At 43.4% G+C, this 13403-nt stretch overlaps 1 protein-coding gene across 13 annotated transcripts in view; it reads left to right on the top strand.

Annotated features, from left to right (window-relative positions):
• The window catches only part of dglucy (D-glutamate cyclase), a 106995-nt gene that overhangs the window by 69174 nt on the left and 24418 nt on the right, over positions 1-13403 (top strand). For all 13 annotated transcript variants that reach the window (XM_048537775.2, XM_048537770.2, XM_048537772.2 and 10 more), the window contains 3 exons: positions 113-263; positions 2140-2262; positions 7671-7877. In XM_048537775.2, the coding sequence (XP_048393732.1) occupies positions 113-263; positions 2140-2262; positions 7671-7877 (481 nt within the window). The remainder of the gene's footprint in view (positions 1-112; positions 264-2139; positions 2263-7670; positions 7878-13403) is intronic.

Genomic DNA, 13403 nt, shown 5'->3' with positions numbered 1-13403 from the left:
TGAAATCTTGTGCCTTGTGTTGGCAAATCAAAAGATTTTTTTCCTGATGGCAAAGCCTTTTTATGTTATTTCTGTTCCTTCATGCTGCATCCACTCCCCTTGGCTCCCACAGACATCTATTCCATGTGTCAGTATTGGTGATTTCCAGTGTAACATGGTCGTCACTATGCGACCTATCCCTGTGGACAAGCTTGATGCAGTTGTTCAAGTAACCCATCGCATGAAAGATGCTCATGGTGCCCCCGTGCATATTGGCCACCCAGGTAAGATTCTGAAGCAGAATGGTGCTGGATTGATATATTAACTTTGTTTCTCTTTCCACAGATTCTGCCAGAGCTGCTGAGTTTTACCAGTACTACTTAGTTTCAAGTTCAGATTACATTGTCACCCTCAGAAAGAATGCAAAAGGGGTTGACTTTCCTGTCCTTGACTTTGGAACCTAAGTGTAGGAACAGGAGGAGGCCTTTCACCCCCGAGAACCCATTCAGTTATTCACTGTGTCTGTGGCTGACATGTATCCTCACTCGCCCTAGTTTCACATTTGAGGGGAGGTGATGGCCTAGTGGTATAATCACTGGACTGTTAATCCAGAGGCCCAAATAATGTTCTGGGGATCCAGGTTCATATCCTCCCATGGCAGACAGTGGAATTTGAATTCACTAAATATCTGGAATTAACAATCCTGTACTTTATTGGAAGAGGTAGAGTGTCACTGACCTCAGACCCGAGCTGAAATTAAGTGGCCAACTGGGCCCCACATGAAAAGGGTCTCTGACCTCTCCCACACATGTGGTAAAGGAGCTTTGAATTAAAGATTGATTGGTGCTATTCAACACGGGACTTACATCAACTGCTTCTTGCAAGAGAGTTTCAGTCATCTATCACTTGTTCTTGTAGATAGAATCCTCTAGCAGTTCTCCTGAAAAACAGTCACTCCCTCCCTCACTTTTGCAACCAACCTCTAAGTAGCAGCAATGTATACCAGCGCCATGATGCACTGCAGAAATCTATCAAGGCTCCTTAGGTAGTACTTTCCAAACCTATGACTACTTCCAACCAAAAGACCGTAAGCAGAAGATACATGGGAATACCAAACCTGCATGTTCTCCTCCAAGCCACACCATCCTGGCTTAGAAATATATTGCCGTTCCTTCACTGTCTGTGAGTCAAAATCCTAGAATTCTCTGCCTTATGAAATTGTGGGTCTACCTACAGCATATGGACTACAGTGATTCAAGAAGGAGACTCATCATCACCTATTGGTCATTAGGAATAAGCGATAAAAGCTGGACAGCCCAGCCAGCAAGATTTATGAATAAATTTTAAAAAAAACTAACCCTTCAGATGCCGGTAACATTCTGGTGAACATCTGCTGCACATTTTCCATAATCAATATATATTTTGAGACGTAGTGCTAGAACTGTACACGATACTGTAGATATGGTCTGACCAGGGCTTTGCATAATTCCGGCAAATTTGGTCTCCTTTACATCTTAGAATATTAGCTGCTATAACGAGAGGACTACTAGCTTTTTCTAGCCGTGATTACCGCCGTTTTAAAGATGTATGTACATGCGTCCTCAAATTCAATCGATAATTAAACAGGTAAAGTTGGCATAGTCCCACCAGATCATTGGCTGCTGTCTCATTAGAGAGAGACAGTGAGTGGTGGTTTAATCTGAGGATCATTATGCCTCAGGCTAAGGGAGAAAGTGGGAAGGAAAGTCCTTCATGGTAACCTCAGCCAGTGCAGGAATTGAACCCTATCTGTTGGCGTCACTCTACATTGCAAACAATCATCTGGCCATCTGAGCTTTTGTAATCCAGATGTGTTCTAACCATAAGATTTAAAGTAGTTTGGAGGAAGTTACATGCCTATTAAAAACAATCTCCACGTAGCCATTTGAATCTTGACATCGATCCTGTCCAAGGTGATCATTCTTGATTAATGGGTAAGCAGAGCCTATGCAGTAAGTTTAATTGTGAAGCTATCCTATGAGCCTGATTTTTGATCTAGAAAAAGTTAACATTTGTTTTGAAACTCGCGTTTGTGTTTTTTAGCTTTTGTTTTCCTAAAAAATGTTTCTCCAGTTAATATCTTACATGGTTACTCAAATTAGTTCACTTTACCATCCTCAGGATTAATTGGAATTGAAGACATGTCAAACCCAGATTTCGGAGATGCAGTTGAAGCACATCCTGGTGATATTCCAGTCTTCTGGGCCTGTGGAATCACTGCATCAGAAGCCGTTTGCAACTGCAGTAAGATACAGAGATGAGAAGCTTTAGTAGTTGTGGGTTACAGTTCAAGAATTTTTTGCCACCAGTAATTTTTTTAAAAAGGACCATGTGTTTACATAATAACAAAGTGTGTAGCTGGATGAACACAGCAGGCCAAGCAGCATCTCAGGAGCACAGCTTGCTGCTTGGCCTGCTGTGTGCATCTAGCTACACACTTTGTTATCTTGGATTCTCCAGCATCTGCAATTCCCATTACCTCTGATCACAATGTGTTTACATAATGCCTTTTTATATGCTCAGGGCATCCCAGAGTTCTTTACTATCGATGACGGGTTTTTTTTTGAAGTGCAATCTATGTTGTGAAACTCAACAGCTAATTCATATATAATGCAAACAACAAGGAATAACTATTCTGTTTTTGGCATTGGAGGTAACAGGGAAAGTGCTGGCCAGGACACTGATGCCTTGATTCTTTTCACATTATGGCCATGTGTTCTGTTAAAGCCACTTAAGAATCAAGCAGAGCCCCTGTTCAGTGTCTCATTTGAGAGACAGTGTGCCCAATAGCTCAGCACCTTCAGTACACGCTGGCAGTATTGACCTAGATTTTGTACTGAAATTTCTGGGTTGGGCCCTGAATCCCCAATATTTTAACTCAGTGGTGAGAGTACTACCGACTAAACCACAATTGTTCAGTGAAAATTGTTGAGTCCAAAAAATAAAACAGTGAAATCCTCTGTATCTGCTGGCCAAATTGCAAAATGGTTTAGTTACTCACAACTATTAAGAGGAGGGATTTCTTGTTGAAACGCGTAATTATAGCATAATCTTCACATTTCACATTCTGTGAGAATACAGGGGGTGTAAGTTGCATTAAATGACATGAAAATGTTTTGTTTTGTATTGAGAATTATAGAAAAGTTGGGTGTTAACAGTAAGGGATTTGGAGAAATGAGCACACTGCAAGCAGGAGCAAGAGAGATATTGAACAGGGTGAACAGAGAGTGGCTCCCTTCAGGCTGGTGGAAGGCAATGAGGCTGCGAGTTGAGGACCATCAGAGGAAGAACACCATTTACTCCAAGGGCACGGAGTTTGTGGAAGGGTTTGACATGGGAAACATGATTTAGACAAATAGGAAAGCCAGGAAGTACTCAGATCTTTAAAATGATAAATAACACAGTGTACTTTTAGAGTCAGAGAAACCGAGAGTACAGAAAATGGTCCTTTAGGCCATCAAGTCTGTGCTAGTCAAAAAAACCCACTTATCTGTTCTAAATCCATTTTCCAGCATAGCCCATAGCCTTGTTGCCTTGGTTTCGCAAGTGCATATCTAAAAACTTCTTAATGTTATGAGGGTTTCTGGCTCTACCACATTTGCAGGCAGTGCTTTCCAGATTCCCACCGAGTGCAAATGTTTTTCCTCACATTCTCTCTAAATCTCCTGCCCCTACCTTAAATCTGTGCTTCATGGTCCTTGATCCTTCCACCAAAGAGAAACATTTTTTCTTGCTTACCCTGTCTATGCACCTCAATTTTGTACATCTCAATCATGTCCCCCCACTGTTTGATCTCCTCTGCTCCAAGGAAATCATCTCCAGCCTACCCAATCTGCCTTCATAACGAAAACTTTAAAGCCCAAGTAATGTCTTGGTAAATCTCCTCTGCACTCTTTCCAGTGCTGTCAGAACCGTCCCATTATTGTGGATACCAGAATTGCACACAATGCTGTAATTGTTTTCTCTTTAATTTTTTATACAGTTTCAGCATATCTTCCCAGTTCTTAAATTCTTTAGAATGTAGAAGAGTATCTCATAGAAGCAAGACCTTTGGCCCACGATATCTGCCTAAGTGACATTTTCTGCCTGCAAATAGGTCATATCCCTCTGCTCCCTCCCTGTTCATGTGTCTGTCTGAATGCCTTTTAAAACTTTGCTATCATATCTGCTTCTACCTCCTCTCCTGGTGGTATGTTCCAGGCACTTAGCTCCCTCTGTTTAAAAAAACTTTCTCGCATATCTTTAAACTTTCCCCCTCTCACTTTAAACAAGTGGCCTGTAGTATTTGATTCTTCCACCCTGGGAAAAAAGACTCCAACTAACCACCCTATCTATGCCTCTCATGATGTATATATACTTAATTATCAGGTCGCCCGCTCAACTTCCAATACTTTAGGGAAAGCAATCCAAGTTTGCTCCTTATTGTTAATACCCTCCAATTGAGGCAACATTCTAGTAAACTGCTTTTGCATTGTCTCCAAAGCTTTCCACAACCTTCCTATAGTGTGGCAACCAGAACTCCAAATGTGGCTTAATTAAAGTTTTATACAACTGCAGCACTATTTGCCAATTTCTATACTCAATATCTCAACCAATGAAAGCAAGCATATTGTACGCCATCTTTATCACCTCATCTACTTGTGTTGATGCTTTCAGGGAGCTATGGACTTGCACCCCAAGATCCCTCTGTATATCAGTGCTCTGCAGGGTCCTACCATTTACTGCATACTTTCCTTTTGCATTAGATCTTCCAAGTTGCATCACCTTGCATTTGTCTGGATTAAATTCCATCTGCCATTTTTCCGCCCAACCTTCCAATTAATCTATATCCTGCCGTATCCTTTGATAACCTTCCTCTCTATTGATAATTTTCATGTCATCTACAAATTTACTAATCAGACCACTTATAATGTGTTATATATACATATTCCAAAAAATAAGAGGTCCCAACACTGATCCTTGCAGTACATCACTGGTCACAGACCTCCAATCACAAAAATACCCTTCCACAACTACCTCCTGTCTTCTATGATCAAGCCAGTTTAGTATCCAGTTTGGATCCCCTTAATTTTTTAGACCAGCCTACCATGAAGGATCATGTCAAATGTTTTAGTAAAGTCCATACAGACAAATCCACTGCCCTGTCCTCGTCACTCACCTTCATAATTTCATCCAAAAGCTCACTTTTCTGAGACAAGACTTTCCCATGCAAAGGCATGCTACATATTCCTAATAAGTAAATTTTTTTTTGTAAACACGAGTCAGTCCAGCCCCTAAGAATCTTCTCCAGTAATATCTTTGCCACTGATGTATAAGGCTCGCCAGCCTATAATTTCTTGGATTATTCCTGTTTCCCTACTTAAACAAAAGAACAGCATTGGCAGTTCACCAGTCTTCTCTGACTTTGCTTGTAGATAAAGAGGATACAATGTTCTAAATTAAAATCACAACAGTCTTAGAATCCGTATAGTGTGGAAGCAGGTCATTTGTCCCATCGAGTCCAAACAAATCCTCCAAAGACCCACCCCCATCCCTGTAACTCTGCATTTCCCATGGATAGTCCACCTAGTCTCCAAATCCTGAGACACTGTGGGAAATTTGGCATAATCAATCAGCCTAACCTGCGCATCTTTGGACTGTTAGAGGAAACCGGAACACACGGTGATACCCAAACAGACACGGAGAACAGATTGTCATCCGAGGCTAGAATTGAACCCGAGTCCCTAGTGCTGTGAGGCAACAGTGCCACCAAGCCATTATGCTGCCCTTCTCCCTTTCTTCCCTCAATATCCTGGGATAGATGCCATCAGATCCTGGGGCATTCCCTTTAATGTTTTTCAAGACACCCAACACGGCCTCCTCCTTTATATCAACATGTCCTAAAATATCAACAGACCCCTCTATGCTTCTGCTAATAAAGACAAGTATCCCATATACCTTCTTAACCACTTCATCTATCTGTCCTTACGGGACCAGTGGACTTGTACATCAAGGCCCCTATGAACCTTGGTGCTTCCAAGGGTCCTACCATTCATCATGTTTTCCTTGCCTTGTTTGTCTTGCCAAAGTGCATCACCTCACATTTATCTGAATTGAATTCCATTTGCCATTGATCAGCCCATTTGACCAGCCTGTTTATATCCTTTTATAATCTAAGAATATCCTCAATATTGACCACAACAGCAATTCTCATATCATCCGTGAACCTACTGATCAAACCTTCTGCTTCCTGCCACTCAACTAGTTCAGGATCCAATTAGCCAAATTTCCTTGGATCCCTTGGGCTCTTAGCTTTGCTATCAGCTTCCAGTGCAGGACCTTCCTTTCGGAAGAGTGAGATTGGTTGAGGACAGCAGTTAAATCTGGGTATTTATTTGGAAATTTGAAGAAATGCTTTTGCACAGAAAGTAGAAAACAGCCATGATTAATAAAAGATGACAAGCTGTAGAGCTTGACGAACACAGCAGGCCAAGCAGCATCAGAGGAGCAGGAAAGCTGACGTTTCAGGTCTGGACCCTTCTTCAGAAATGGGGGAGGGGAAAGGGATTCTGAAATAAATAGAGAAGCAGGGAGGCAGATGGAAGATGCATAAAGGAGCAGAGAGGTGACAGACAGGTCAAAGAGGTGAGGATGGAGTCAGTAAAGTTGAGTGTAGGTGGGGAGTTAGGATGGGGATAGGGCAGTCCAGGGCGGGCAGACAGGTCAAGAAGGTGGGATGAGGCTGGTGCTCACTACCACTCAGTTTGGGTTCTGCTATCCAATTGGCTCCTGATCTCATTAGCTGAATTCCAGACGTGAGGTGGTATTTTGACTAAGTGTGGCATCAAGGAGCTGTGCACAATTGGAGTCAATAGAATTGAGAGGAAAGCTCTCCATCTAGTTGGAATCATACTCAACACAAAGATTGTGGTTTTTGGAGATGATAAGTGGCAAGTAACATTTTGCGCAACACGTGGCTAGTTCCACTAAGAGAGAACTAACCATTATCCCTTGATATTCAATGGCATTATCATAACTAAAATTCCCACAATAAATATCAATTACTGTGAACCAGAAGCTGAATTAGACAAACTGTATAAGTACTATATGATTGGGTGGCACAGTGGTTCAGTGATTAGAACTGCTTCCTCACAGCGCCAGGGACCTGGGTTTGATTCGAGCTTGGGCAACTGTCTTTGTGGGGTTTGCATGTTCTCCTGTGTCTTTCTCCCTCAGATACCACTAAAAACTTACTTCTTTGATAAAACTTTTGGTTATCTTTCCTGATTTTTCACTTGCATGACTCAGTGTCGAAAAACATCAAAATGTTTTTATAGACTTCTCCACTCCTAGTCTTTTGTCAGTGCTATTGGATCTTTCACAACATTGAACATGCTATATAAGTGTAAGTTTTTTGTCTCAACAAATATTTAGAGAATGATGATGGGGTTTTGGGGGCTGGAGTGAATTGTGCTGTTAAATTTTAAAGCCTATTAGTGCAGGGCTTGATAAATGATATGCCAATATGCAAGAAATCCTAATTCTTAAATAGCCCTCACCAAATGAGCCTGTAACCTACATGTATATTGTGAACGTTAATATAAAGGTGAGTCCATCCTTCTCTTTAAAATCATAGAAATAGCATTGTTATTGATTTTTTTTCTAACTTGCAGATTCTGCTCTGGCTTTCACCCATGCTCCTGGCTGCATGTTCATTACTGACCTGCAGAGTGAGCAGGAGGTAGCCAGCGACTATGCAGCTGATGCAGAAACCCCACGTGTTTTCTGCATTTCTCAGAATCCACTCCACTACAGTATTGTCTCAGTTACTGCTGTTGAAAAATTCAAGGCCCTGGACAGTCTGATTCAGCAAGATCCAGGTAGGAAGAGAATCTAACTACAGCTTGATTATGGTGGGGTTTGGATTTGAAATATGCATGTATGCTAAGGAAGCACAGATAATAAAATGTGAGGCTGGATGAACACAGCAGGCCCAGCAGCATCTCAGGAGCACAAAAGCTGACGTTTCGGGCCTAGACCTTTCATCAGAGGCTCTGATGAAGGGTCTAGGCCCGAAACGTCAGCTTTTGTGCTCCTGAGATGCTGCTGGGCCTGCTGTGTTCATCCAGCCTCACATTTTATTATCTTGGATTCTCCAGCATCTGCACTTCCCATTATAACCGCTAAGGAAGCACAGTTGCCCTACTGATAGCCCTGAAGCTGAAAGCTTCTTCACAAGACTCCTGGATTTATTAATATCTCTACTATCTATATATCTACTCATGGGTTTTCCAGGTAGGGAGAAGGAACTGTATTTTTAATGGATTCCACAATTTCCAACATGACTTTTAATACAAGGGAAGCGATGGCCTAGAAGTATTATCGGTGGACTGTCAGTCCAGAGACTCAGATAACATTCTGGGGACCCGTGTTTGAATTTAGCCATGGCAGATGGTGGAATTTGAATTCAATAAAATATCTGGAATTAAGAGCCTAATGATGACCATGAATCCATTGTCAATTGTTCACTGATGTCCTTTAGGGAAGGCAATTGCCATCCTCACTTGGTATGGCCTATATGTGACTCCAGACCCACAGCAATGTGCTTAATTCTGAACTGCCCTCTGGGCAGCTAGGATGGGCAATAAATGCTTCAGAGATAGTGGGAACTGCAGATGCTGGAAAATCTGAGATAACAAGGTGTAGAATTGGATTAACACAGCCAGCCAAGCAGCATCAGAGGAGCAGGAAGGTTGATGTTTCGGGCCTAGACCCGATTACTGAAGAATATGCAAGAAATCCTAATTCTTAAATAGCCCTCACCAATGAGCCTGTAACCTACGTGTATATTGTGAACGTTAATATAAAGGTGAGCCCATCCTTCTCTTTAAAATCATAGAAATAGCATTGTAGCATTAGCCTTCCTGCTCCTGTGATGCTGCTTGGCCTGCTGTGTTCATCCAGCTCTACACCTTGTTATCTCTGGGCAATAAATGCTGTCTGGTCAGCGATGTCCACATCCTGTTATTGAATAAAGGGAAAACACAAAGGCATTTTACACTTATGTGAGGAATAAGAGAATGATCAAAGAAAGAGTAGGGCCGATCAGGGATAGCATAGGGAACTTGTGTGTGGAGCCTGAGGAGGTAGGGGAAGCCCTAAATGAGTTTTTTGCTTCTGTCTTTACGAAAGAAACGAACTTTGTAATGAATGAAACCTTTGAAGAGCAGGTGTGCATGCTGGAATGGATAGAGATAGAGGAAGCTGATGTGCTGAAAATTTTGTCAAACATTAAGATTGACAAGTCGCCAGGCCCGGACCAGATTTGTCCTCGGCTGCTTTGGGAAGCGAGAAATGCAATTGCTTCGCCACTTGCGAAGATCTTTGCATCCTCGCTCTCCACTGGAGTCGTACCTGAGGACTGGAGAGAGGCAAATGTAATTCCTCTCTTCAAGAAAGGAAATAGGGAAATCCCCGGCAATTATAGACCAGTAAGTCTCACGTCTGTCGTCTGCAAGGTGTTAGAAAGGATTCTGAGGGATAAGATTTATGACCATCTGGAAGAGCATGGCTTGATCAAATACAGTCAACACGGCTTTGTGAGGGGTAGGTCATGCCTTACAAACCTTATCGAGTTTTTTGAGGATGTGACTACAAAGGTTGATGAGGGTCGAGCTGTGGATGTGGTGTATATGGACTTCAGTAAGGCATTTGATAAGGTTCCCCATGGTAGGCTCATTCAGAAGGTCAGGAGGAATGGGATACAGGGGAACTTAGCTGCTTGGATACAGAATTGGCTGGCCAACAGAAGACAGCGAGTGGTAGTAGAAGGAAAATATTCTGCCTGGAAGTCAGTGGTGAGTGGGGTTCCACAGGGCTCTGTCCTTGGGCCTCTACTGTTTGTAATTTTTATTAATGACTTGGATGAGGGGATTGAAGGATGGGTCAGCAAGTTTGCAGACGACACAAAGGTCGGAGGTGTCGTTGACAGTGTAGAGGGCTGTTGTAGGCTGCAGCGGGACATTGACAGGATGCAGAGATGGGCTGAGAGGTGGCAGATGGAGTTCAACCTGGATAAATGCGAGGTGATGCATTTTGGAAGGTCGAATTTGAAAACTGAGTACAGGATTAAGGATAGGATTCTTGGCAGTGTGGAGGAACAGAGGGATCTTGGTGCGCAGATACATAGATCGCTTAAAATGGCCACCCAAGTGGACAGGGTTGTTAAGAAAGCATATGGTGTTTTGGCTTTCATTAACAGGGGGATTGAGTTTAAGAGTCGTGAGATCTTGTTGCAGCTCTATAAAACTTTGGTTAGACCGCACTTGGAATACTGCGTCCAGTTCTGGGCGCCCTATTATAGGAAAGATGTGGATGCTTTGGAGAGGGTTCAGAGGAGGTTTACCAGGATGCTGCCTGGACTGGAGGGCTTATCTTATGAAGAGAGGTTGACTGAGCTCGGTCTCTTTTCATTGGAGAAAAGGAGGAGGAGAGGGGACCTAATTGAGGTATACAAGATAATGAGAGGCATAGATAGAGTTGATAGCCAGAGACTATTTCCCAGGGCAGAAATGGCTAGCACGAGGGGTCATAGTTTCAAGCTGGTTGGTGGAAAGTATAGAGGGGATGTCAGAGGCAGGTTCTTTACGCAGAGAGTTGTGAGAGCATGGAATGCGTTACCGGCAGCAGTTGTGGAAGCAAGGTCATTGGGGTCATTTAAGAGACTGCTGGACATGTATATGGTCACAGGAATTTGAGGGTGCATACATGAGGATCAATGGTCGACACAACATTGTGGGCTGAAGGGCCTGTTCTGTGCTGTACTATTCTATGTTCTATGTTCTATGTTCTAAAATCTCCCTAATACTAGATTTGCTGAGAATATTTATATATCACTGATGTCATGAAATGGGGATCTATAGGTATGAGGCTAGAAAAGCACAGCAGGTCAGGCAGCATCTGAGGAGCAGGAAAATTAATGTTTTGGGCTGAAACCCTTCATTAGGACTGTCCTGATGAAGGGTTTTGGCACGAAACATTGAATTTCCAGTTCCTCAGACGCTGTCTGATCTGCGGTACCTTTCCAGCCTCACACCTATAGACTGTGACTTCCAGCATCTGCCTTGCTTCTTTACAGTTTGCCTACCGGCATGACACATCCACAGAGGATGCCATATCCCCAGCCCCGCACTCATGCCTGGAACATCTGGACAGCAAAGTCATCTACATCTGACTCCTGGTTGCTGACTGCTGCTCCACCTTCAACACCATATTCCCCTCTAGACTGATCTCAAAAATGTGTGACCTTTGTGTCAGCTCCGTCCTCTGCAACTGGATCCTCAGTTTTCTGACCTACAGATTGCAATCAGTGAGGATAGGTAACTGCACCTCTCCACAATAACACTCAACGCTGGAGCCCCCCAAGGATGTGTCCTCAGCTCCCTACTGCACCCCCTGTACACCTCTGAATGTGCTGCCAAATTCCAAATGAATGCCATCTACAGTTTCGCTGAACACACTACCATAGTGAGACAGATATCTAACAACAATGAGTCAAAATACGGAAGGGAGATAGAGGGCTTGGTGACATGGTGCAATGAAAACAGCCTGTCTCTCAATGTCGGCAGAACTGAAGAACTGATCATCAACTTCAGAAGGAAGGGAACACACCCCCGTCTACATCAGCAGAACTGAGGTAGAGAGGGTGAAGAGCATCAAGTTCCTTGGAGTGATGATAACTGACGACCTGTCCTGTACTTCCTACATAAATGAGACCGTCAAGAAGGCACAACAATGCCTCTTCTTCCTCAGACAGCTCAGGAAATTTGGCATGTACAAAAGGTCCCTCACCAACTTTTACAGATGCACCGTTGAAAGCATGCTGTCCAGGTGCATAATAGTCTGGTGTGGCAACTGCTTTGCCCTGAACTGTAAGAGTACAGAAGGTTGTGTGCATAGCCTAGACCGTCACGGAAGCCAAAAATGAAAATCATAAACAAAGACTTGCTAACATTGTCCCCTTGTTTAAGAAGGGCAGCAAGGATAATCCAGGTAATTATCGACTGGTGAGCCTGATGTCAGTGGTAGAGAAACTACTGGAGAAGATACTGAGGGAGAGGGTCTATTCCCATTTGGAAGAAAATGGGCTTATCAGTGATAGGCAACATGGTTTTGTACAGGGAAGGTCATGTCTTACCAACTTAATAGAATTCTTTGAGGACGTGACAAAGTTGATTGATGAAGGAAAGGCTGTAGATGTCATATACATGGACTTCAGTAAGGCGTTTGATAAGGTTCCCCATGGCAGGCTGATGGAGAAAATGAAGTGACATGGGGTCCAGGGTGTGCTAGCTAGATGGATAAAAAAACTGGCTAGGCAACAGGAGACAGAGGGTAGTAGTAGAAGGGAGTTTCTCAAATTGGAGACCTGTGACCAGTGGTGTTCTACAGGGATCTGTGCTGGGACCACTGTTGTTTGTGATATATGTAAATGATCTGGAGAAAGGTGTAGGTGGTCTGATCAGCAAGTTTGCTGATGACACTAAGATTGGTGGAGTAGCTGATAGTGAAGGGGGCTGTCAGAGATTACAGCAGAATATAGATAGACTGGCGAGTTGGGCAGATAAATGGCAGACGGAGTTCAATCTGGGCAAATGCGAGGTGATGCATTTTGGAAGATCAAATTCAAGGGCGAACTATACAGTAAATGGAAAAGTCCTAGGGAAAATTGATGAACAGGGAGATCTGGGTGTTCAGGTCCATTGTTCCCTGAAGGTGGCAACGCAGGTCAATAGAGTGGTCAATAAGGCATATGGCATGCTTTCCTTCATTGTGTGGAGTATTGAGTGCAAGAGTTGGCAGGTCATGTTGCAGTTGTATAGGACTTTGGTTGGCCACACTTGGAGTACTGTGTGCAGTTCTGGTTGCCACATTACCAAAAGGATGTGGATGCTTTGGAGAGGGTGCAGAGGAGGTTCACCAGGATGTTGCCTGGTATGGAAGGTGCTAGCTATGAAGAGAGGTTGAGTAGATTGGGATTATTTTCATTAGAAAGACGGAGATTGAGGGGGGACCTGATTGACGTCTACAAAATCATGAAGGGTATAGACAGGGTAGATAGCAAAAAGCTTTTTCCCAGTGTGGGGGACTCAATTACTAGGGGTCATGTGTTCAAAGTGAGAGGAGGAAAGTGTAAGGGAGATATGCGAGGAAAGTTCTTTACACAGAGGGTGGTGGGTGCCTGGAACGCGTTGCCAGCAGAGGTGGTAGACGCAGACCCGTTAGCATCTTTTGAGATATATTTGGACAGGTACATGGATGGGCAGGGAGCAAGTGGACACAGACCGTTAGAAAATAGATGACAGGTTAGACAGAGGATCTTGATCGGCGCAGGCTTGGAGGGCCGA

This window comes from Stegostoma tigrinum, chromosome 10 (genome assembly GCF_030684315.1).
Source record: "Stegostoma tigrinum isolate sSteTig4 chromosome 10, sSteTig4.hap1, whole genome shotgun sequence".
Taxonomy (NCBI): Eukaryota; Metazoa; Chordata; class Chondrichthyes; order Orectolobiformes; family Stegostomatidae; genus Stegostoma; species Stegostoma tigrinum.
Note: the sequence above shows the minus strand (reverse complement) of the source record. Positions and strands in the feature narration are given on the sequence as shown.